This window comes from Branchiostoma floridae, chromosome 7, assembly GCF_000003815.2.
Source record: "Branchiostoma floridae strain S238N-H82 chromosome 7, Bfl_VNyyK, whole genome shotgun sequence".
Taxonomy (NCBI): Eukaryota; Metazoa; Chordata; class Leptocardii; order Amphioxiformes; family Branchiostomatidae; genus Branchiostoma; species Branchiostoma floridae.
The window spans coordinates 469,465-491,513 of record NC_049985.1 but is presented as its reverse complement, the minus strand read 5'-3'; the positions used below and the strand labels follow the sequence as shown (position 1 = coordinate 491,513).

Sequence of the window (22,049 nt, the reverse complement as noted above, 5' to 3'; positions counted from 1 at the left end):
GAGGCCCCAGAGGTCAAGAATTAAAATCACAACGCCTAAATAAGTCCTACTTACCCTTACTCCGGAAGGAGGCGGGGTGGGGGACAGAAGATCCACGCAAGTCCTGACCTAGTTCTCGCAACTCTTGCGAGAACTAGGTCACTCCGTGAACAAGATGGACTGGATAGCCATCGAAAATTTGGAGGTACGTTCTACTTACCTTTGATAAGTCACTGATTGATGAAAAATTCTATTAACTGTGAACATACGTGACTAATGAATCTCTTCAACGACAACGCCTAAAGCATTTGCTGTGATGGGGATTGCAAGGATTCTGTATCAAATTTTCTAACGATCATGAGTTTCTGATGTTTTTAATTGCTTTTTATTGCATTTCAAATAAACATAAATAACTCATACATGGAAATATTTTCATAATGAAAATAGAGATAGAAGATAATAACTGAAACCAACTTCAACAGATAGAAATATAAACCTTTTCTGATGTTACAAGAAGACTAGACGAAACCCTCACGTGGCCTAAGAGATATCATAGTAAAACAGGTGCCATAGAAAACGTCAAACACATAAAAAAAAACTGCGAGGCCCAAGAGGTGAACATTAAAATAAAAACACCTAAAACCTTAGCTGTGATAAGCAATGTGTGTTTGTTTTATTAGGACCTTCATTAGTGGTGTATTGTACAAGTATTCTTTTATGACAATGACAATTATCTTTACTGCATATTCCTGCCCAACATGGGCTAAATGCATTGAGTTAGATAACTTAAGTATACGTGAAAGAGGTTACATCTTATACCATCTAAAATCTAGTCTCTTCTCTCTTTTTAAAACTTGTGTAAGCAAATTTACAGAGCTTTTCCAGTACGTTGTACTTATTAATCGACATATTGTAGTTGAACATTTCGTCCTTGCTTAAACACGCATATTTATTATCTAGTTGTAGTGTACTTATGAGAGATTTGCGCATTTCTGTGCATAGTCGGCATTCTGATAGAAAATGTACTTCAATCTCTACACATGTATCGTTGCAAAATGTACATATTCTGTCGGTCGGAGGAGCACAGATCATGTAAAGATTCTGTTCCGATTTTTCTACCGTTCGTGATGTCAGTGCCTCATGCGCAGCATCCCCCAGCGGGACCTCCGGCATTACGGGAGAATGTAATACATATATATCCTACGGGCGCAGGGTTAGATATCATGGTAAATGATGGTCACCGACAAATAAATCTCTGTAACCGGCGCTCTCCGGGGGTAACATTTGATACACCAAAAAGCAGATTACTCAAGCAAATGGATATGATTTTGGAAACGGTCAGACGTTTCAACTAGCATCCACTAGTTTTCGTCAGTGACACTGAAGAGACCTTTTTGGAGAGGGTTTTTATACGATCCTAGCTGTGAATTGATATGTAAAAGAGATCTACTTGAAAAACTGGTTGCTTGAGTAACTACTTTTGGCGTATCTTAATACCTGGATGTCTAACCTTTATCGACTTATCATGTGATAGATTGTAGCATCTGAGAGTTGCAAAAATAGAATGTAATACAGATATATCTTATGGGTACGGGGTTAGATATCATGGTAAATGATGGTCACCAACAAATAAATCTCTGTAACGGGGGTTCTCCGGGGGTGACCTGTAACAGATCGTAGCATCTGAGAGCTGCAAATATGTCGACTGGACACAAGAAGATCACTGATTTCTGTCGATCTATCGGTTCTATGGTTATTTTGACAGTAAGATATAAAATGACGTTAGTGAAGAGTACACCATATTATATCACAGAAGAGATAGCCGGATCTATGTTGTTAAATGGTATTAAATGGTACTTACAGTTCATACCAGCAGTGATACCTTGAACATCCTAGCGTCATCAATTCCTGTCGAAATTTATCATTTTCGACCGTAAAAACAAACAATGATAGTTTACAGAACTAGTTTGGCCGATGTCTATAAGTTTTAGCACATTTTAGATATAAATATACAAAAATGTTAAAATATAACAAGAAAAAGCATAGAAAATAGTGAAAGATGCAAACATCTAGATTTGCGTCGATGCCTGATTCTACTAGGATCTCATAATACCTGAACTATTAACGCTCCATTCAACGTAGTAACACCATCAATTCTCTTTGCCATTTACTACTTTTAGAACCATTTTGACCTTCAAGAAACAAACTAGTAAACAACCGTACAAAGCAAAGGTTACGGAGCTATTTTGGGATGTACAAACAATCATCTGTTTCAGCATATCGCACTTGAAAACACTGTGAACGTCTGGGATTCCTAATGAAAAGACCAGTATGTCAGATTGGTGGCTCTGTGTGATCAGACAGAGATGAAGCGGTGTGAGCACAAAACCACGGTCCTCGCAGGCTTACCGTTAATCATAACATGTCAACTCAACTCCAGCTCAAACGCAGGGGTTACCAGAATAGCTTTGTAGCCTGTTTTTTTTTCACTACGCTGTGAGGTTCCCAGTTCAATGTTTGATACATCTGCGTCTACTGAAAACTACACCTCAAGATTTGCAGGCCTCCACTTATAATAATCAAAACATACCAACTCAACTCCAGCGCAAACGCAGATACGTTATTAGAAGAGCTTTTGTGGTCTGTTTCTCCACTACACTTTGAGGTTCTCAGTTCAATTTTTGATACATCTGCGTATACTGAAAACTACACCTCAAGATTTGCAGGCCTCCAGTTATAATCAAAACATGCCAACTCAACTCCAGCTCAAATGCAGGTTACCAGAAGAGCTCTGTGTGCTCTTTTTCCACTGCACTTTAAGGTTCTCAGTTCAATGTTTGATATATCTGCCTCTACTGAAAACTACACCTCAAGATTTGCAGACCTCCAGTTAATCAAAACATGCCAACTCAATTAAACGCAGATAGATTAACAAAACCGCTCTCCAAGCTGTTTTCTTTTACGATATGCATTTGGAGGTTTGCATGGTTGCCGTTTTGCTTTTTGTCCAAGAAAAGGACAATGTAGCACGCAAATTTCTTGCTTGAGACACGTCCTTAAACACATTACATCCCGTCTTAAAGTTAAAGACTAAAGTTGATTTATAACTTTATTTGATTACTTCTAAGTTTGTATGCCAGCTACACGTCACTTTCTTATTTGATTCCTTGTTGTTTTATTTCATGTCGTTATCATTATCTCTTGACTTTGTTATTTAGCGTTTTGTAGTCCTGTATGTGTGTCCTTATTTTGTTTATGTACATGAGGAGAAGACCTCGATAAGCAGGGTCTGCTTTCCGTCTCATCCTCTTTAAAGAAATGTGAATAAAAAAAATAAAAAAAGAAATAAAAAAAAAAGTTAAAGACGAGTGCGGCTCCAAACGAAATGTCCTTCACAGTATTTGTGATATTTGCAGCATCTTCTCATATATCAATTCACCAATAGCCAGCATTAAAAGAAGCTTACTGCCACGTATATCAAGACTTGTGCATATTTGTTTCAGTTATCATTTACGTTCACGCTTATGTAAACAGTAACCATAACACAGAGAAAACCCATGACCATGTTACATCCTTTCCGAAAGACGATTACTGTCCCAACTGATATGTCATTCCCAGTATTTGTGATGTTTGCAGTATCTTCTGATATATTAGCGCACCAATAGCCAGCATTAAAAGAAGCTCACTGCTGTGTATATAACGACTTTGGAACATGTGTGTGTCTGTTTCATTAATTATGAACGTTCACGCTAATCACAGATTGAATGAACAGTAACCATAACACAGACAAACCCATGACTATGTTACATCCCTCCCGAAAGATGACTGCAGCCCCTACCGATACGTCCTTCTCAGTATGTCTAATCTTATTTAGCATCATCTCATATCTTAATGCACAAATAGCCAAAAAATGACTACTGTGTATAAATAACGGCTTAGGAACATATGCGTATCTGTTTTAGTAATAATGTACGTTCACGCTAATGTAAGTAGTAACTATGGCGCAGACGGTATCGGCGTATCTGGAAAAACACAACAATTAACGTTCCGAGACATCGATTTAGCTATGATGGTATTACATCGGCTTGGGAATGGCGGAGGCGCGAATCAGCATGACTGGTAATGCAGAAGCAATGGCGTGCCATGGTCAGCTATTTTCTTATATCCAGGGCAACAAATAGAAAATATCAGTATTGTGTACACCAAAAGGAAATATTTTGTACAGAAATGATAGGAGGCGTTCGGAATTACTGAACTGTGAATTTTCTTACATTGAGGGCATTTAAGAATGTCACCAAGAGGATGTATATTTAGACTATTTTATTTATTTGCATCAAGTCCGTGGCCCATAAAACAAACACAGTACAATTGAAGATTAAAAACTACACTGAGAAAGAGAAATTTATATAATGCCGCCAAAAGGTACTATAGCAGAACCATTCGAGTGGACGAGCAGGTGGATTATTTCATTGTCTGAGGAAAACAGTCGGGTAGCAAATGAGTGAGCAAGCTTTCGGCGCCTTGTATCAAACATATCAATGTGTTGTGTACAGAAATCGTAGCGAGGCTAAGGAGCATACAGAACAGTGTATTTTGTTATGTTAAGGGCATTGAAGAAATATATCATATATCCAGATGACAGTTTGTGTACAGGAATGAGAGCAAGGCTTGGGAAATTATTGAAATTGTATCACCAAACCAAACGAGACAGGAAAAAGTCTGGTTTGGTCCCCGAACGTTTTGTCTTGCTGAAGACGTTTTGCATTTAACCCACCTAAGATAGTTAATTAATCAGATCAGTAAAACTTGATCTATTCTGTTCTGCTGCAGATTTACCTCCCCAGTCGATGCAATTTGCTGCGGTATGCTGTATTTAAGTGAAAAAAAGGCCCCAAACCCATAAAGTTACTGGACCCACATAGAGGCATCCTATATGTGCATCCTGTATATTTCCGGGTCCAGCAGGACAAGGGTTAGATAAATGAGACTCTACAGTACTTTGTATTCAAGTATCATTAATTGTGCTTTTTTGTTTCTAAGTTATATTTTCTTTCCAATTATTATTTTATATACACTTTTGTATCTTATTATTTACTTGAATGTGTATCATGTTTGTTTCGGGGAAACAACTTGTAGATGTGATCTGTCAGCTGTTTTGTCTCGCCCTCCATTTGATATGGAAAGTTCAATAAACAAATAATATAAACAGTATGCAGCATGAACTGCTGCAACCTTTCATCAATCAGCACTAAAGTCAGTGATAGGTCAGGTTGTGTTGTAAAGCTACATATCAACAATACAGAATTAATTTTTTCGGCAATCTACAGAACCTGCTAGGCAATACTCTTGACTTCAATAGTTTATCCGAATCAGCCCGTGTCCGTCTACTATTAAGGGGTTCAACTTTCCTGTCACATTCTACAAACTGCAGTATCTCACAGTTAACCCAGTTATATATTGTACATACGAAACGTTTTGCAACTGCCTTGTAACGTGACTTATATGTAAATAGCTGTGAACTGTTTGTTTTGATATTGTCATTTATTTGTTCTTGTCAGTTATCTTTTTTTGAGAGGTGATGTGAATATTAGCGTACTGCTAGAGTGTATTACCTCTCTATCCTGTTTTGTACTTTGATGTTGAATAAATAAGATAAAAAATAAAAAAAAGCTACAATGATATCAGCTCCTTTCCGGCAGAAATCTAATTAGTTTTATAGATAGGAGCAATTGGGATTAGTCATTTTCACCGGTAGGGCATGATTTGAATATTTACATAGTGTTGTGAAATATCATAATACAACAACTGAATCATACTATTTTAAAAATACATGTATAGACGGCTTTATGTTTGGCTATAACTGAGGTTTTAGATGTCTGAGTAAGAAGGAAATGCACAAAGTTGACCAGCGAATCCGTAGTATAATAACATTCAGTACGGCGATCCGTTATTCAGAACCAAGGACAGGAATATATGTTAGTGCCCAGTACAAGGTTGTAGCCAGCCTAAAATCATTTTCAGTCCCCTTGATTTTGAATGGGAATCCTATCGAGCACCGAAGGCATGGCGTGACGTTGCGCGTCATTTCTAGGGGGTCTGGGTCCCAGAAATTTTTTAAATCAAGACCCGCTGAAACACTATTTCCTGCATTTTGAGGTGCACATTTTGCTTGTAGACTAAGCTGTTCAATGGCATCTGTTTTGGTGAAGAAGAACACATGGGTTTCAGTTTTTTTATATCTTTACATATCAATTTTTGTCTGTCCCAGGGGATGGAATGGGGATTTTGAATGGGAATCCTATCGAGCACCGAAGGCATGGCGTGACGTTGCGCGTCATTTCTAGGGGGTCTGGGTCCCAGAAATTTTTTAAATCAAGACCCGCTGAAACACTATTTCCTGCATTTTGAGGTGCACATTTTGCTTGTAGACTAAGCTGTTCAATGGCATCTGTTTTGGTGAAGAAGAACACATGGGTTTCAGTTTTTTTATATCTTTACATATCAATTTTTGTCTGTCCCAGGGGATGGAATGGGGAAAACTTTCTTCAGTCCCCAGCTGTAAAATTCCTTCAAAGGACTGAAGAACAGGTGCTGGCTACAACCCTGGTCCAGTATTTTTGTTTTGCCCATTTCATGCGTCCATTCACGGTCCTGGGTACCTCGCAAGTTTCACTTCGACTTCTACACGTACAATCATCAGACTACAACACAAAATATTTGCTCATTTCAGTAACTTTTCGTCATGTTGATCATCTCCAAAAAGAAAAAAAAATGTTCTTGTTGTTTTCTGAAATCATGCAAAATGAATGAACGTGCGGATGCCATCCATCAAATTTACTTGCTGTGGCCAAATCACTTTTACAGGCAAGATCTACAACTCTACAATTAGTGCCTAAGAACCCAAGTTTAATCATGGGGTTGTGTGATGGTGTTTTAATTCTGGAGCACCGAACTTCTTAATACGAAGGAAGGAAATCATTTCGCTTTAGATTAGTGCGAGCGTCCATCATCAGGAAAAATCTACAACGCCACAAGTATTAATTAGTGCATAAAAACATAATCAAGGCGTTGTGTGATGGTGTTTTTATTCCGGAGCACCGGACTTCTTTGTATGAAGGAAGGAAATGATTTCGCTTTTGATTACCGGGAGCGTCCATCATTTCCGGTCCCCTAGAGGGTATTCTCATCATCCGCGCATTCATGGGGCTATTTCTGGCCTGTGTGCGGTGCTGAGCACGGACACGAAAATCAATGATGGCCTCATAGAAGAAAATCGATGCGGACGGGACGTGGCGTGACTGGGAAGTAGAAGAGAAAAAACAAATCCGCAGCCAGTTAAACAGTTACAATAACTGTATCTGTATATGTACCTCTAAAATTGAAATTGACATCTGAAATTGTCTTTATTCATATTTAGAGTATAAAAGACCTGTTTCTTCCAGATCACTCAGTGTCATTGACGAAGGATAGTGGATTCTATCCGAAACGTCTGACCGTTTCCAAAACCATATCCAGTTGCTTGAGTAACTACTTATTTGTGTATCTTACTACCTGGATACCTAACCTACATCGACGTATATGTACCTCTATAGCCAGTATAACTGCATTTTGGTGTAACACACGAACTTCTGTATCTGAAAATGTGTATCCAGTATAACCGCCCTTTGGCGTAACATGCAGGCTTGTATCTATATAGCCGGTATAACCGCCCTTTGCCGTAACAAACAAACTTCTGCTGTATCTGCATGTGCATAGTTGGTATAACCGCCATTCGGAGTAACACTCCAGCTTCTGTATCTGCATCTATATAGCCGGTATAACCGCCCTTCAGCGTAACACGCCAGCATCTGTATCTGTATCTATATAGCCGGTATAACCGCCCTTCGGTGTAACACACCAGCTTCTGTATCTGTATCCATATAGCCGATATAACCGCCCTTCAGCGTAACACACCAGCTTCGGTATCTGTATCTGTATAGCCGATACAACCTTCCTTCGGCACAACACCCAAACTTCTATATCTGTATTTGTGTCTGTGTAGCAAATTTAACCTCCCTTCAGCACAACACACCAACTTTACAGGGTTCAACCAACTCCCAACACGTACTAGTATCACGTACAATATGTACACAAATCTCCAGGCCCCAGGATCGCAGCCATGCCTCGTGCTATCGCCGGTGGCATCGCGGCCAGTCGCCACACCAGGATGCTCCCAATCATACTGGTGCCGGGTCTAATTACGGAGAACTTTCATGAGTGGCCAGCCGAGTAGGGTAGGATCACGAAGAGAGAGTACGGCATGTCTGCTCGGCAAATTACATCGATGTGAACGCGGCAGTGCCTCCAATGCGGCCCTGGCCCAGGAGGTGGTGTATTTCAGGCAAACAGTTATAAAGAACGCTTGCAGATAGATGTGCAAAAGCTAGGTGTGACGGGTCGTTCAGTGTAAAATAACCAGCTGCCGCCGCGCCGCGTGCCTGCAAAAGCTTGTGTGTTACGACGAATGGCGGTTATACGGGCTATACAGATACAGAAGCTGGTGTGTTACGCCGAAGGGTGGTTATACCGACTATGTAGATACAGATGTCTTTCCCCTAGTGTCATGTCAGAAAAAGGTAATATACATGCCTAACTTTCGCATGTATTCGCCTCCAAGCAGATTCCATGCGTGGCCTCTGCCGGCTAAACTCCTTCCCTAGCTTATGTTACTGTCTTATGCCACGGAGGAATCTGCTTGGAGATTAATGCTCTACGTGCTCTTGTGCGTTTTTCTGAAGAGGCTGCGGACTTCGTGCCGGGCGCTTTCCCCGCCGCCGCTCCAATTCTCAGTGGTTGTTCCGAGGAAATAGCCTGCTACTAAAAATAGCACAGCGGCGCCGCCATTGCAACCGGGGGCAGGGCGTGCTTCGGGAGCGAATCTTTACATTTCCGGAAAACCCAAATAACCGTGTAGCTACGGAAACTAGGCGATTCCGAACAGGCAACAAGACATGCTGGACCGCTCAGCTACTCATCGAAGGAATCATCATGTCATTCTGCAAATGCACGCGCTTAAATCCGCCAAACATAAGGAAATATCTGCAAAATAATCATTGTGTCAGGTTTTATGATAACCAAAGCTGTAGTTTGTATTCGGGAGTGAATTCTATTTTTCCGGACAACCCAAATAACCGTGTAGCTCGGTAACTGGAGGATTCTAAAAAGGCAACAACACATACTCGACTAGACTGCACAGCTACTTATAGAGGGACCATTCTGTAAATAATATGTTTATTGCAAATTCTTGCCCGAGGGCTAATTACAGGTACAAACAACGTGTAAAATAAGGAAAACACCAAGGTGCTAGGAACTACTTTCTATGACTATACTGTGCTACTGAAGTGTACATTGTCCTGGTTCAGTTGGGTTCGACTTCTTCTTTTTAGGCAGTGGAAGACGAATTTACCAACTTCTTTTATAATGTGTGGGTTCTTAGATTTTGATAGTAGGATTGATTTCTCATTGTCAGGAATAGTTAGAAAGTAAGCGTGTATTTTGGATACACTCATACATAGTTGGTTTCTTATATCATCATAACAAGAACAATTAGAGATAAAATGTAAATACACGCACGATATGCACATGAAGGCTTTTAGACAAAATCATTGTGTCATGTTCTATGATTATTAAAACTGTTGTTTATGTTTGGGTGTGAATTCACATTTCCGGACAACCTAGATAACCATGTAGCTCGGAAACTGGAGGATTCTGAAAGGACAACAACACATGTTGGATTGTTTAGCTATTTATAGGGAAAATACACGTACGTACTGCACTTGATAGACGCTATAAATATCATTTTCCATGACAAGTAGCTACAACATAAACACTGTGTCAGTTGACGAGGTGGTTTTCGATTAAAATTCTTGTTTACATTCTGTTGACATCGCTCGCTGAGTTTATAAATACTGGATCTGGATAAATGAGGTAGTCGCGCGTGTGTTTCATGATCAATGAAGAGTTATTAGGTACTTAAAGAATGGCATTTGGGTGATTGGGAAACTATGAGGTAAGGGTTGTTATTTTCACGAGTGAGAAAATGGGATAATAAAGTTTCATCGTTTGGCGATATACTACACTTCGCTCCGAACATAAATGGAACTCTGTCATGTATTTTTTGCTTCCAAAATGACCCTATACCTTCAACAGAAAATTTGCATTGTTTTGAAATACATTCTAATACTAAACCCGAATTCCTCCTAATGCATGTTTTGTGATAAGACCATATGCATGTAAAAAACGAAGAACACTTTGTCCTAGAGTGTTCACTGTACAAACAGCTGAACTGAAACATGTAGAGGAAAAATATGCACCCTTAACGAAGGTAATCATGTTCGAATATCTATAATCTAACTACGATATACTGAAAAAACTGTGAGTTCGTCGAAGATGCATGTAAACTATAGTTTATGTATAGCTTTCCATTTACGATTGTATTTTACTTACTGCATTCTGCCCTAAGGGGGGAGAAAATGCAATAAAACTTCATTGTCATTGTCTAAAAGCTTCAATTGTTTCTGAATGTCCACCACGAATAATACACTAAGTCTGAAATTGAATAAGGCGCTAAGATGTACAGCTATAAGGTCCAAAATCGAAACGACGATATTGTCTCAGGAACCGAGTAGTATATAAAAAATGTATAGAATTGGGCATAATGTAAACAATACCTGTCCAAGCAAACCTAATCTGACAATCATTCCTCTACACATTTTCTCTGCACACCTTTCTTAGTCACAAAGATTTACTTTTATTCGTATTTTGGTCAGCTAACTGTAAGATTTACTCCGCAAACCTGAAAACACGGTTCTATCAAAAATTACTGTTCACAAATATTGCGCGTTTCTATCCTGTATAAAAAAAAAAAAGCTCTTAAATTCTATCATGCCCGTAGCCAGGGGGGGTTCGCCCCCCCCCCCCCCCCTCTTATTTACACATCCTCAAAGGTCCGCTTTTTCACGCTCGAAGGTCCACTTTGTCATCAGTCAAGATTTTTTTCCAAAGGCATGACTGATTTGCATTTTTCCCTGATAGACATTTCATTCAATCTTAGTGAGTCTATAAGCAAAATTTGCCTCGGAAAATGCAGGAAATGGCTTTTCAGAGGGTCCAGATTTCAAAATTCCCCCGGACCTCCATTGCAAACCTCCGCGCCTTTGGTATCGGACATGATGAAAATATGTTGGGGGAGTCGGCCTCAAAGACTTATGCCAAAAGTCTTGTGTATTTCTTGTGTATTTGTGTATTTTAATAGAAATTCCATTAAACTTAGCCAGCGAATTTTGCCCGTCAAAATGCAGGAAATGGCGTTTCAGAGGGTCAATATTTAAATTCTTTCCAGGGAAACATGCCCCCGGACCCCCCTAGACAGCTCACTCCTTCGGCGTGAGTCTCGCGCCTGCGGCGCTCGATGGTCCCACAAGTACTAAAAAGACCCCCTCCCCCCCAACCAAAATCCTGGCTACGGGCATGTCTATCAACACTTTTCTTAGTCACAACGATTTGATGTTATTAGTAATTTGGTCATCAGCTTATGGTAAATCGGTACCGTAGAAAAAATGATTCTATCAAAAATTAATTAAGACTAGTAATACTTATTCCACGTAGGACGTTTCTATCCGAATGAATGAATGAATGAATGAATGAATGAATGAATTTTATTAACGTGTCATGCGTTAGAACGCCCAGCCCAGTCTCCCAAAACAAAACAAAACAAAAGAAAACAAATCTCACAGTCAGAAATAATGTGTACACCTTTGCAGCGATTTTATCCGAGCTGTAACCAAGAGAAATCCTTAATCGCAGTTGTCAGATTCATCTTGTTCAGTGGACTACATTAAGCGAGCGAGCTCAGCATCAATTTGTGTACATTTTCCCAGTAATGGGACGTTAATAACACGTAGAAGTACGTGGCAGTGCCGGGTGGCATTAGCGAAGGCCATTGCGGGCCCGTTACCGCAATATTTTATCGCTCTCTCCTCTTTGTGTTCACACTCCAACGTGTAATGGATCCATATCGTAATTAATTGATATGTCGACATATTTGTTTCCATTTATCCATGCCATGTCAGCAAGGCGCTGAAAGGCTTTTTATCTGCATTGTATTTGCATCTGCATTATCTGCGTGTATGCTTCACGGACGGAACATCCCTGCCGAGTATGCCAATGTGCTCACTTGATTCTTCAGGCGAGCGTAGTGGCAGTGCACCGGGTAAACTTTAACCTTATAAAAAGGTTATTACCCTCTACAACACGGGAATAGATGGTGATTTGCCAGCCCACATACGGCCCTGTGGTATGTTTTACACATGGATAGTGGTCCTCTAACAAGGTCTTAAAGGACAGCTGCCTATTATGAATGAATGAAGACCTTTATTGTACATTTCTGCTCTCTAACAAGCTAAGTAAAGGTCAGGGTGAATAGGATACATCTCCTAGTGAATCTAAGTACAAACTGTCTAGGGTGTGATACATGACTGAGACTACAAAGTCTAAAGTATACTAGTATTCACGGGTTCAACTTCTTCTCACTTCTTAATACAGTTGTAAATGTAGTTGCAGGTGGGGTTTAGAATACATGGTTTGTCTAATTTCATTAGAAATGTAAATTTTTCAGCGTTATCTAAATGCAGAAGTGTTACGTATTACTGGTTTTTTTTATATGTCTTGTGATGATGTACTATTTTTGAATCACACTCATTTATTGAGCATTGGACAAGAAGCACTTTTGATGTGTACACGTACATGTACTTCTTCTTCTCAAAATAATATAAAAACAGATAAAATTGAGACTTACCAAAGGGGACTGAATATTACAACTTTAACATATAATTCAGATAGACATCAAAATAAACTGATGCAACATCATTGCATTAAAGTGACCATGATAGCAACGGAGGGAACTAATAATTATACGTATGGGGTGAAAAACGCCAGCTATGTACGTCTGGATAAGTAGAAATAAACAAACAATGTCGTCGCACGTTCAAAATTTTTGTTTGACGTTGGGAAGGCTGTGCCAACCTGGGGTTTTGCCGACACATCATTTTGAATTATCACCCACCATCCGCACCGTAATTGAGCTACTAAAAATCTCTTCAGAAGGACTCATGTGAAATTGCAATTTCAGCCCAATACTTGAGAACGTTTAATATGCATTCTTTGCTCCAGCTCATGTGTCGTCACACGTTCGCAGTTTTTGTTTAAGGTTGAGAAGCGTCCGCCATGGGTAGATTCTTACGGCGCATCGCCTTGAGTTATCATCCACCATCCGCAACGTAATCCTGCTGCTAAAAATAGCGACAGGCGTGGCCCCACGGGAAGACTGCTAAACCAATGGGAGAGGAGTTTACTGGCGCGCGCGGGAGGCGGGAGATTATTGACCAATGAGAGCGGAGTTTACTGGTGCTCGCGGGAGCCAGGTGATTACTCAGGCCGTGTTGGCGCGCAATTAACGCGGGAAGCTTTTATCAGGGAGAGACAGGAGGATGAGGAAACCACGGGGGAGGGCCGGTGATATCGTGCCGATTCAGGCGCGCAGTCGTAGGTACATTTGCTAAGAACTGGATCAAAACTGGATAGAGAGATATGGGAGAGAGAAAAAGAAAGAGAGTGAGATAGAGAGAGTGAGAGAGAGAGGGGGGAGAGAGGGGAGGGAGAGGAAGGGAAAGGGGAGGGAGAGGAAGGGAAAGGGAGAGAATGAGAGAGAGAGAGAGAGAGAGAGAGAGAGAGAGAGACAGAGAGACAGAGAGACAGAGAGACAGAGAGGGGAAGATGGTGATATCTTTCAGATCCAGGCGCACGTTCGTAGTTACCTTTGCTAAGAAGGGGAACCGAAGGTACGTTCGCTAGAAAGGTAAATCAAAACTGGATAGATATATATGGGGGGGGGAGAGAGGGTGAGAGAGAGAGAGAAGGAGAGAGGGATACACACAGATAGAGAGAGGGAGGGAGAGAAAGGGGAGAGAGAGAGAGGGAAGAGAGAGAGGGAGGGAGAGACAGAGGGAGATATTTTATATTTTCGGTACAGCATAACTTGAAGAGCTGTGGTTGGATCCGTATGATGTCAACAAAACGCTTTTGTTTTTACTGGAAGAAATTCATCATTCGCTGCAATAATCTCCTGTTTAAAATATTTGAACTTAATATTATATAACGTTTAACAAAAGTGACAGAACCCGTGCAATACTGTGACTTATTGCAACTATTACAAATACGATGAGTTTATTGCAAATTGTTGCCCAAGGGTTGATTGCAGTTAACATAAAAGGGGACGAACAAATAGTGTAAAGTAAGAAATCATGTGTGTAGGCTGACTCTATATTCTAACTTATAAGGGTCAACTTCTCATATATATAGCAAATATTTAAAAATATTTAAAAAGATTACTTTGACTTCTGACACAAATTTTCGAACCACCGTATATCCGTTGAGCTGATATGACGATAATGCACGAATTACAGGCCATATCACCCAACAATCCACAAGGGTGGCCAAAGGTTACATATATGGCAGTACAATACGTCATTAGATATTTCTCATGATGGCTTTTGTACTAGGTAGGGTCCCCGGGGTCTCATTTGCACAATGGGAGCGCGCGCACACAATAGCGGCACTGAGTGGGCTCCGACTTGTCTATTGTGTCACTATTGCTATACGAGTATTCCACAAATGTCTTTATTGTTGTCCCTTATATTAGCTAAACGTCATAAATCTGGTTCAACCTTCACCGAGTTAAATCAGCCTCGCCAGTTCCTGTTTATGTAATAACAGTAAAATTGTTCAAACTTCACCAGTGGATTGTTTAGAACACTCGTCAAGACAATTTCCTGCCCACAGGGACTTGTGTAAACAGAATACTGTTGCCATAGCACCGTCGTTACCGCAATTACGTGTCTACAAAACACGGCTACATCTATTTGTTGTCGGAAGCCACATGCAGGCCCCGATTTGAAGACTGTGAACGGGTATTACTTAAGCAAATATTTCTGGTCACTCAAATGTATTTCCACGTTTTTATGTGCCCTTTTGTTTTCTATATTCAATAGTAATTGAGAATAGACTTTCACGTACTAGTTTTATTACATCACTGTATTCATGATAGCAGGGTTGATTACTTAAATACACCAGTGTGGTTATTACCAATGTTTTTATAGGAAATAAGAGAGGGTCAATAAAAACATCGTCTAGACTCTGGTGATGTGTTTTCAGGGGGAGATATGACGTGACGATAGAAAACTGCTGAAACGACCGTCGCTTCTTGTGTACTGTGCAACTGCTAGAGCGTTGGAATCAGAATCAGTAGGTCCTGATTTCGATACTCGCCATCTGACTTCAGGTGCCCCAAACACCTACGGATTCGGTGCTTCCAGTGTGTCAAGATCTGCACACTTGCCACTAAGACCGGGGATTTTTTTTCTCTTATGTACGTCCAACTCGCGATCGGAACTAGCGCTGTTTTTGCAATCGGAAAGGTTTTATGACAACAGCCTCTCGCAATTATATATAGTGTGACGCTCTCTCTGACGCACAAATTGTCCCTCTCGTTGCCAGGACTCCTGGAGGGCCATGACGGAATCCAGCCCAGGGATGACATGGGCGCTCCACGCGAACGGCACCGCCGTTACCACGGGTTACCATCTGCAGACGACGTTTGCGACTGACGCCGCCATCTTGGCCTCCTCACCCACGGTTGCCGCAGGCGCCATGGCGGGCGGGGAAAACAGCACCGCCATTCCAACAACGGTCCTCAACAACATCACCAGCCTGAAGAACCTAACCAGAGCGTCGTACGACCCGGGTCTGGAACTCTCGGTCGGATCGTCCGTGGCACTAGCCCTGTCCATGATCGGATGTACTGTGGTGACTATTCTAGCGAACTTGACCGTGATCTTGGTGATTGCCTTCACCCGGAGGCTGCACACCGTGACGTCGGCGTTCCTGGTGAACTTGGCCGCCAGTGACCTGATGGTGGGGGTCGGGGTCATGCCGGTGGTGACCAGCAACGTGGTCAACGATGGATGGGCATACGGACAGGTATGTGTATACATGTATACATGTACTAAACAAAACTGTTTATGTATATATTAAACAAATTTATCATAATCGATAAATTATCCAACAATGATAACTACATACACATATATATTTAGTGCATGTATATACTAAACAATTGATCATAACTGACATAAGCCATACATAATGTATGGCGGCAATAATGAATGAATGAAGACCTTTATTGTACGTTTTTGCTTTTCTAACAAGTACAGGTCAATGTGAATAGGGTACATCTCATAGTGATTTTAAGTACAATCTGTGTAAACTGTGATACATGACTGGAACTACAAAGTCTAAAGTGTACTAGTACTACTACTACTAGTATGTACAGGTTCAACTTCTTCTCGCTTCTTTATACAGTTGTAAATGTAGTTGCAGGTGGAGTTTAGAATACATGGTTTGTCTAATTGCACTAGAAATGGAAATTTGTTAGTGCTATTTAAATGCATAAAGCATGGGAACTTATCTTGTACACATTTGAAGAAGATATTTCTCTCATCGTTTAATAGTGAACAGTCAACAATAATAAAGATATAACTATAGTATATGTACTTAAAGACTGAATGCAGTATAGGACTGTCCAAAGACTATAGATACAGAACGCAGTGGCTGATGATGATGATGGCTAGTATATACTAAACAAAATTCATTATAGTCGATAAACAATGTATGGAAACAACGATAAATGAACGCATTAGAACGTGTATGTACTAAACAAAATTAATTATAAGACCACAAAAAACTTATTTGTTGCTTCTCAGATTCGCCTGTCCATTGTTTGCTTCATTTTCAAAAAAAATTAAGTCCCGAGAAAAAAAATTAACACAGGTTTTGCTACTATCACAAACCTGTAAATATTACCATTCAGAGCCACATACACATAATTCCAGTCTACAAACAATGCCATTTATTTACAACATTACTAACAAATGAAAGGAAGGAATTCATTGTATAATTGTGCCATTTAACTCCTCAGGCGTTTTTTGTTTGTTATTTAAGCCATATATTTTCACCCAGATCTTTTGAAAAAAAAATTATTATTTTTCTACCCGTCAGTGCTATTTTTTCTCCGCAAAGATGTTCGAGAAGAAACAAATAAATTTGGTGTGGCCTAATCGATACATAATGCATGGAAACAATGATAAACATATATTTAGTGTATGTATATACTAAACAAAATTGATTATAATCGATGAATATTGTATTGCAACGATGATCACTATACATATTAGTACATGTATGTGATTGATTATAGTCGATACATGATATATATCAACAATGATAAACGTATAACTATATATATATACTAAACAATATTTATTATAATCGATGAATAAGGCACGGCACCAATAACAAAATAATCCACACAGTAATATCTATTTTGGAAACTTAACTTGAAAGTTCATCTGTGTTGGTAGAAGTCATTCTTGAAATAGTTGAACTGTAATGTCCAGCACCAAAATTGGACTCAATTTTGGTGTTGGAAATTACAGTTCAACTATTTCAAGAATAATTTGTAAACTATGACAACAGAAAAATGGACGGAATAATGGCTTGACAAGTTTTCTAATGTAATGGATGTATTGCCCGGCAGTTGTACTCGATACAAAATTTATTCATGTGTATTTATTTGCACTTCAAGAAAGTACATCATACGCACTACGATATACAATCTACCATCTACAATTCCCTTAAACCAACAACAACTTCACAAACCACTCTGAGCTCGAATTCATTCAAACGAGCCTTACAATCTGACCTCTGACCCCTCTGATCAATGACCTTGAAGTTGGTTTGAAAATTAGCTTGATTTCGTTTGCTTATTTACTGTTCTGTTCTATTAATAAGATTATTGTTGTGATGAGTTTTGTAATGAATGACTTTGAGTTGTTTTTGTTATGTTTTGTTATGTTGACACTTGACTCAACTCAACAAATTAGCAAAACAAATTATTTTCTTAATGATGTCCACTCACCTTTTTGGACGTTCACTCACCTTAATTCTGTACTTGTGGTTTCCTCATCAGTCATTCTGTCTCCCATTGTCCGAAATTTACCTGTCTGAAACCAACGTCCTTGCTGAAACAGATTTGGTGCAATGACCTTGCATACGTAGAGGTCACGAAGAACGGTCTTTTCTTGGTGCGACCAGAAATAAAGTTAGACCCGGCTTTGATGTTGCCTACTTTCGCTGAGTTTAGTGGCATAGTAAGACGCTGTCACATATAATTAGATTTTGAAACAAAGAAAAATAGAAATTGTGACTGAATGTCAAGATGGAGGCCAAAGGTCACGTCTCCATCGTCTGTGGGTGCAACCAATATTTACAGGGGTGGAATTAGCAGCTAGATAGAACCAAAAGACATAACTATAGTTGGCAATAGATGCCTTATGTAAAACATTTATATAGATATAGTTGTTATAAAACTCCTAGTGTTGTTGACTGAAAGTCTTTAGAAATAATTTCTGTAACTTTATCACCCCCGTTTGGTTAATGGAGAAACCCAGTTACCTGATTATTCGAATTTGTCGGAGTGTGTAAGTTAGTCCGCTATATGGCCGTCAACCAACCTCGCAGTACAAGCAAGTGATGCCCCACACTTAGGCGTGCGACATCAACTCGCATAATTCCACCAGGTGCTATAACACCGCCACAACAACGAATCTTGTTATAAAGAGGTCTTCTCAGATTGTCTTGAACACCTAAGTATCTGAAATGTGTAGACGTCATCGGGCTGCATTGGTAATTTTTTTTTAATCTCTCAGTAACTCTTTTTTTTCTCATCTGGTGGTGTTATACTATCCGGAGTAATTTTTAGGGTTTACATAATGTTTCCTACCTCCAGACTCTTTTCATTCATGTTGCTTACATCTGTGTAACTCTGTCGTCGGCTTAAATTCTAGGTTGATTGTTTACCCTATTTTATTGGCCCAAATTGGCCTTTTTCAGCAAGTCAAGGAGTCTGATAGATGCTATGTTTCAGCGCAGTAACTAATCATTGCGACATAAAACAGGTACTCTGGCAACTGGATATGATTTTGGAAACGGTCCCGTTACTTGAGTAACTGCTATTTGGCCATGGGGTATCTTATCTACCTGTGGATGTCTAACCTTTATCATCGTAGGTGATCATTGAATAAGTAGTTCGGTACATAATGGTGGGTTCTGTCTTTCACTGAGAAAACTCCTCAAAAAGAGCATAATGATGAAGATTCTCTTGTATATAATAGAGTAGATTCAGACCTCAAGCTACCGACATCTTGCACACTGCAGTCGTACCTCAGAAAGACATCTGGAGCCGCATTATTCAAGTTTTGAACTTTTATTCAACTTAAGAGTCTGATATGATAGTCTGATATTTTTTATGTATGTACGTAGAGGTAGAATATCCCAGTTGAGGTAGAGAAATTAACAATACAATGGGATAGGGAATTTCCTGAGTAGTTTAAGTATCACAGGTATGAGATCTTAAGTTGTATTAAGGTCTTTTTATTAAGAATGATTGTAATTGATACGCTATTCAGACATGTACATTGACTGCCATGCATATGTATCTACAAATAAACTATTCTATTCTATTCTAAGAGTTGCAATATAAACATTAACAATTGGGTTCAGTGGCAAGAGGCCAAATTAAGATTCTCTTGTTTATCTTCTTTATTCTACATTTTCCAGCCGGTGTGCAAGGTGGTGGGTTTCGTCACGCTCCTGTCCTGCATCAGCTCGGTGCTGACTCTGGCCGCCATCGCGCTGGATCGCTACAACGCCATCATCAACTGTCTCAAATACCACACGGACGCCACCTCCAAGAAAACCGCGCGCAACCTGCTGTGGATATGGCTGCAGGCGCTGGCGTGCAGCGCGCCTCCGCTGCTGGGGTGGGGAGGGTACGCGTACAGTAAGTCGCGGTTCGCCTGCTCCGCGGATTGGACGCGCACGATGTCGTACACGCTGTTCGTCGCCGTCACGTGCTTCCTCCTTCCCGCCATTGTCGTCATCGTCTGCTACGCGCGCATCGTTAAAGTCGCGCGAGATCACGCGAGACGCATCACCGACGTCCGCGAGAACTTGAACGCGAACAACTCCTCCCAGGAGGACTTCACGACGGTTCGCTACATCATTCCCGCCGTCTCCATCATCGGGGATCTCCCCAGCTTCTGCACCTTCAACCCCGCGGTCCCGGCCGAGCCAGACAGCATCTCCTTAGCGAGCAACGATCGACACCCTGCGCCAAGCCAGGCGCGGGCAGCCTACAGACTCTTCGTCCTCATCTTCGTCTACTTCTGCTGTTGGACGCCGTACGTCGTCGTGCATTTGAACGAACTGTTTCACAAGCACGAGGGACCTTCGTGGAGTCACCCCACCCCGCCGTGGGTGTTCACCATGGCCACCTGGCTGGCGTTGTCCAACTCCATGGTCAACCCGCTCATCTACGCGTTCCGCAGCCGCAAGTTCAGGAACTCTCTCCGCCGGCTGTGGCGGAAGCTGAGGAACGAGAACGTGCAGCCCGAGAACAGGAGAACCATGGAGACGGTGGCGAACCGGCGGCGGGTCAGCACCATCAGTTCCGCGAGCACCTACCTGACAATGCTCCGCTCGCAGTCGAGCACGCCGCCGACTCAGGGCGTAGGCAGCCCGTCCCCATTCCCCGCGCTCCAGAGCGTTGGGGAGGACAGCGTTTTCGAGGACAGCAACTCCAACAAGAGCAACACGCTGAGCCCGAACGTGCACCAAGTCATCGTGAGATCGCGCAGCTGCGCGGCGGACGTCCTCGTCTCTCCGCCCGGCGGCGGCGCCAACGACGTCCCGCTGGCGGAACTGCGGCGCAGCTCGGTCCCGACGCCGACGGCGATGTTCCTGGAGGTTCCTCGGGCGCCCGCGATGCTGCCGCCGCTGAGACAGGAGAAGCTTCCGCCGCACGTGGCGGACCGGGGTGATTCGGTGAGCCTGGACAGTAACAAGTGCGCCGTGATGTTGCGGATAGACTCGGCGTCAGAGTCGTCCCTAGGCAGCCGCGTGTCGCTGGCGTCAGGGGGACAAAACTTGGCGGTTTCCAAGGAAACGTCGCGCTCCAAAGTTAGGAACTCCAAGACAGCGAAAGCTTAAAGACAAGGATTTATTGAATGAAGGAAGGGCCTTTATTGTACATTCATGCCTCGACGGGCCATGTCTTTATTGCATTCTCTTACACAGAGCCTTGTCCATGGCTTAGACAATATACCTTAGGGAGGCCCTGATAAACCTAGCTTAGGTTTCCACTTCTGTGGGCGTTTCCTCTAATCAGCCGTCAACCAATGAGCGAATCGGCTTTACCCAAATAAAGCATTTAGGTGATTCTCTGATTGGCTGATAGCTGCTTAGAAACCACGCCCACAAAAATGAAAATATCCTCCCGATTTAGCAGAGCCTCCTAAAGGCATATTGCACAGGCCACGGACGGTGCTCTCTGGAAAGGAGAACGGTTTACATTATCCTACGCAGAGCCATCCAACGGTGCCTGCAAACCACCTCTTGTCTGTACTCTGCTATCTTAACCGTCACCATCAGTTCCTGACCGCCCTGCTTATAAACATTAATGAGCTTACCCTTATATATGCGAGATCACTTTTGAAAACTGAAAGGCATATTCTCTGATTGGCTGACAACTGGTTTGTGGCGACGCCCACAGGAACTGATGATGACGGTTGAGATAGCAGAGTACAGACAAGAGGCTGTTTGCTGGCGCCGCTGGATGGCTCTGTGTAGCAGAATGGCGGTTCAATGATACACGTGTAAATAAGGAACGATGAGTGTCCTTCACCGATGTAAGGACATGTGAATAAGCCATAACGTTAAATGGTTTAACATTTGTAAACCTTGAGAGCAGTGTTGTAAGTGGCAATTTCTTTGTCACTTGCTGTAACAATTGTAACAAGATGATGTTGCAAATGTTTTAGTTTGTGACATGACTCGGGCATCGGTTTGTTCGACACAAG

General features: G+C 41.4%; 1 protein-coding gene across 1 annotated transcript in view; it reads left to right on the top strand.

Annotated features, from left to right (window-relative positions):
- LOC118420350 (5-hydroxytryptamine receptor 1D-like) overlaps window positions 1–21,523 on the top strand; it is a 52,640-nt gene extending 31,117 nt beyond the window's left edge. The window contains exons 2-3 of the mRNA XM_035827124.1: window positions 15,571–16,053; window positions 19,750–21,523. Coding sequence (XP_035683017.1) covers window positions 15,586–16,053; window positions 19,750–21,180 — 1,899 coding nt within the window. The 5' untranslated portion in view covers window positions 15,571–15,585 and the 3' untranslated portion in view covers window positions 21,181–21,523. The remainder of the gene's footprint in view (window positions 1–15,570; window positions 16,054–19,749) is intronic.
- The last annotated feature ends 526 nt before the right edge of the window (window positions 21,524–22,049 follow it).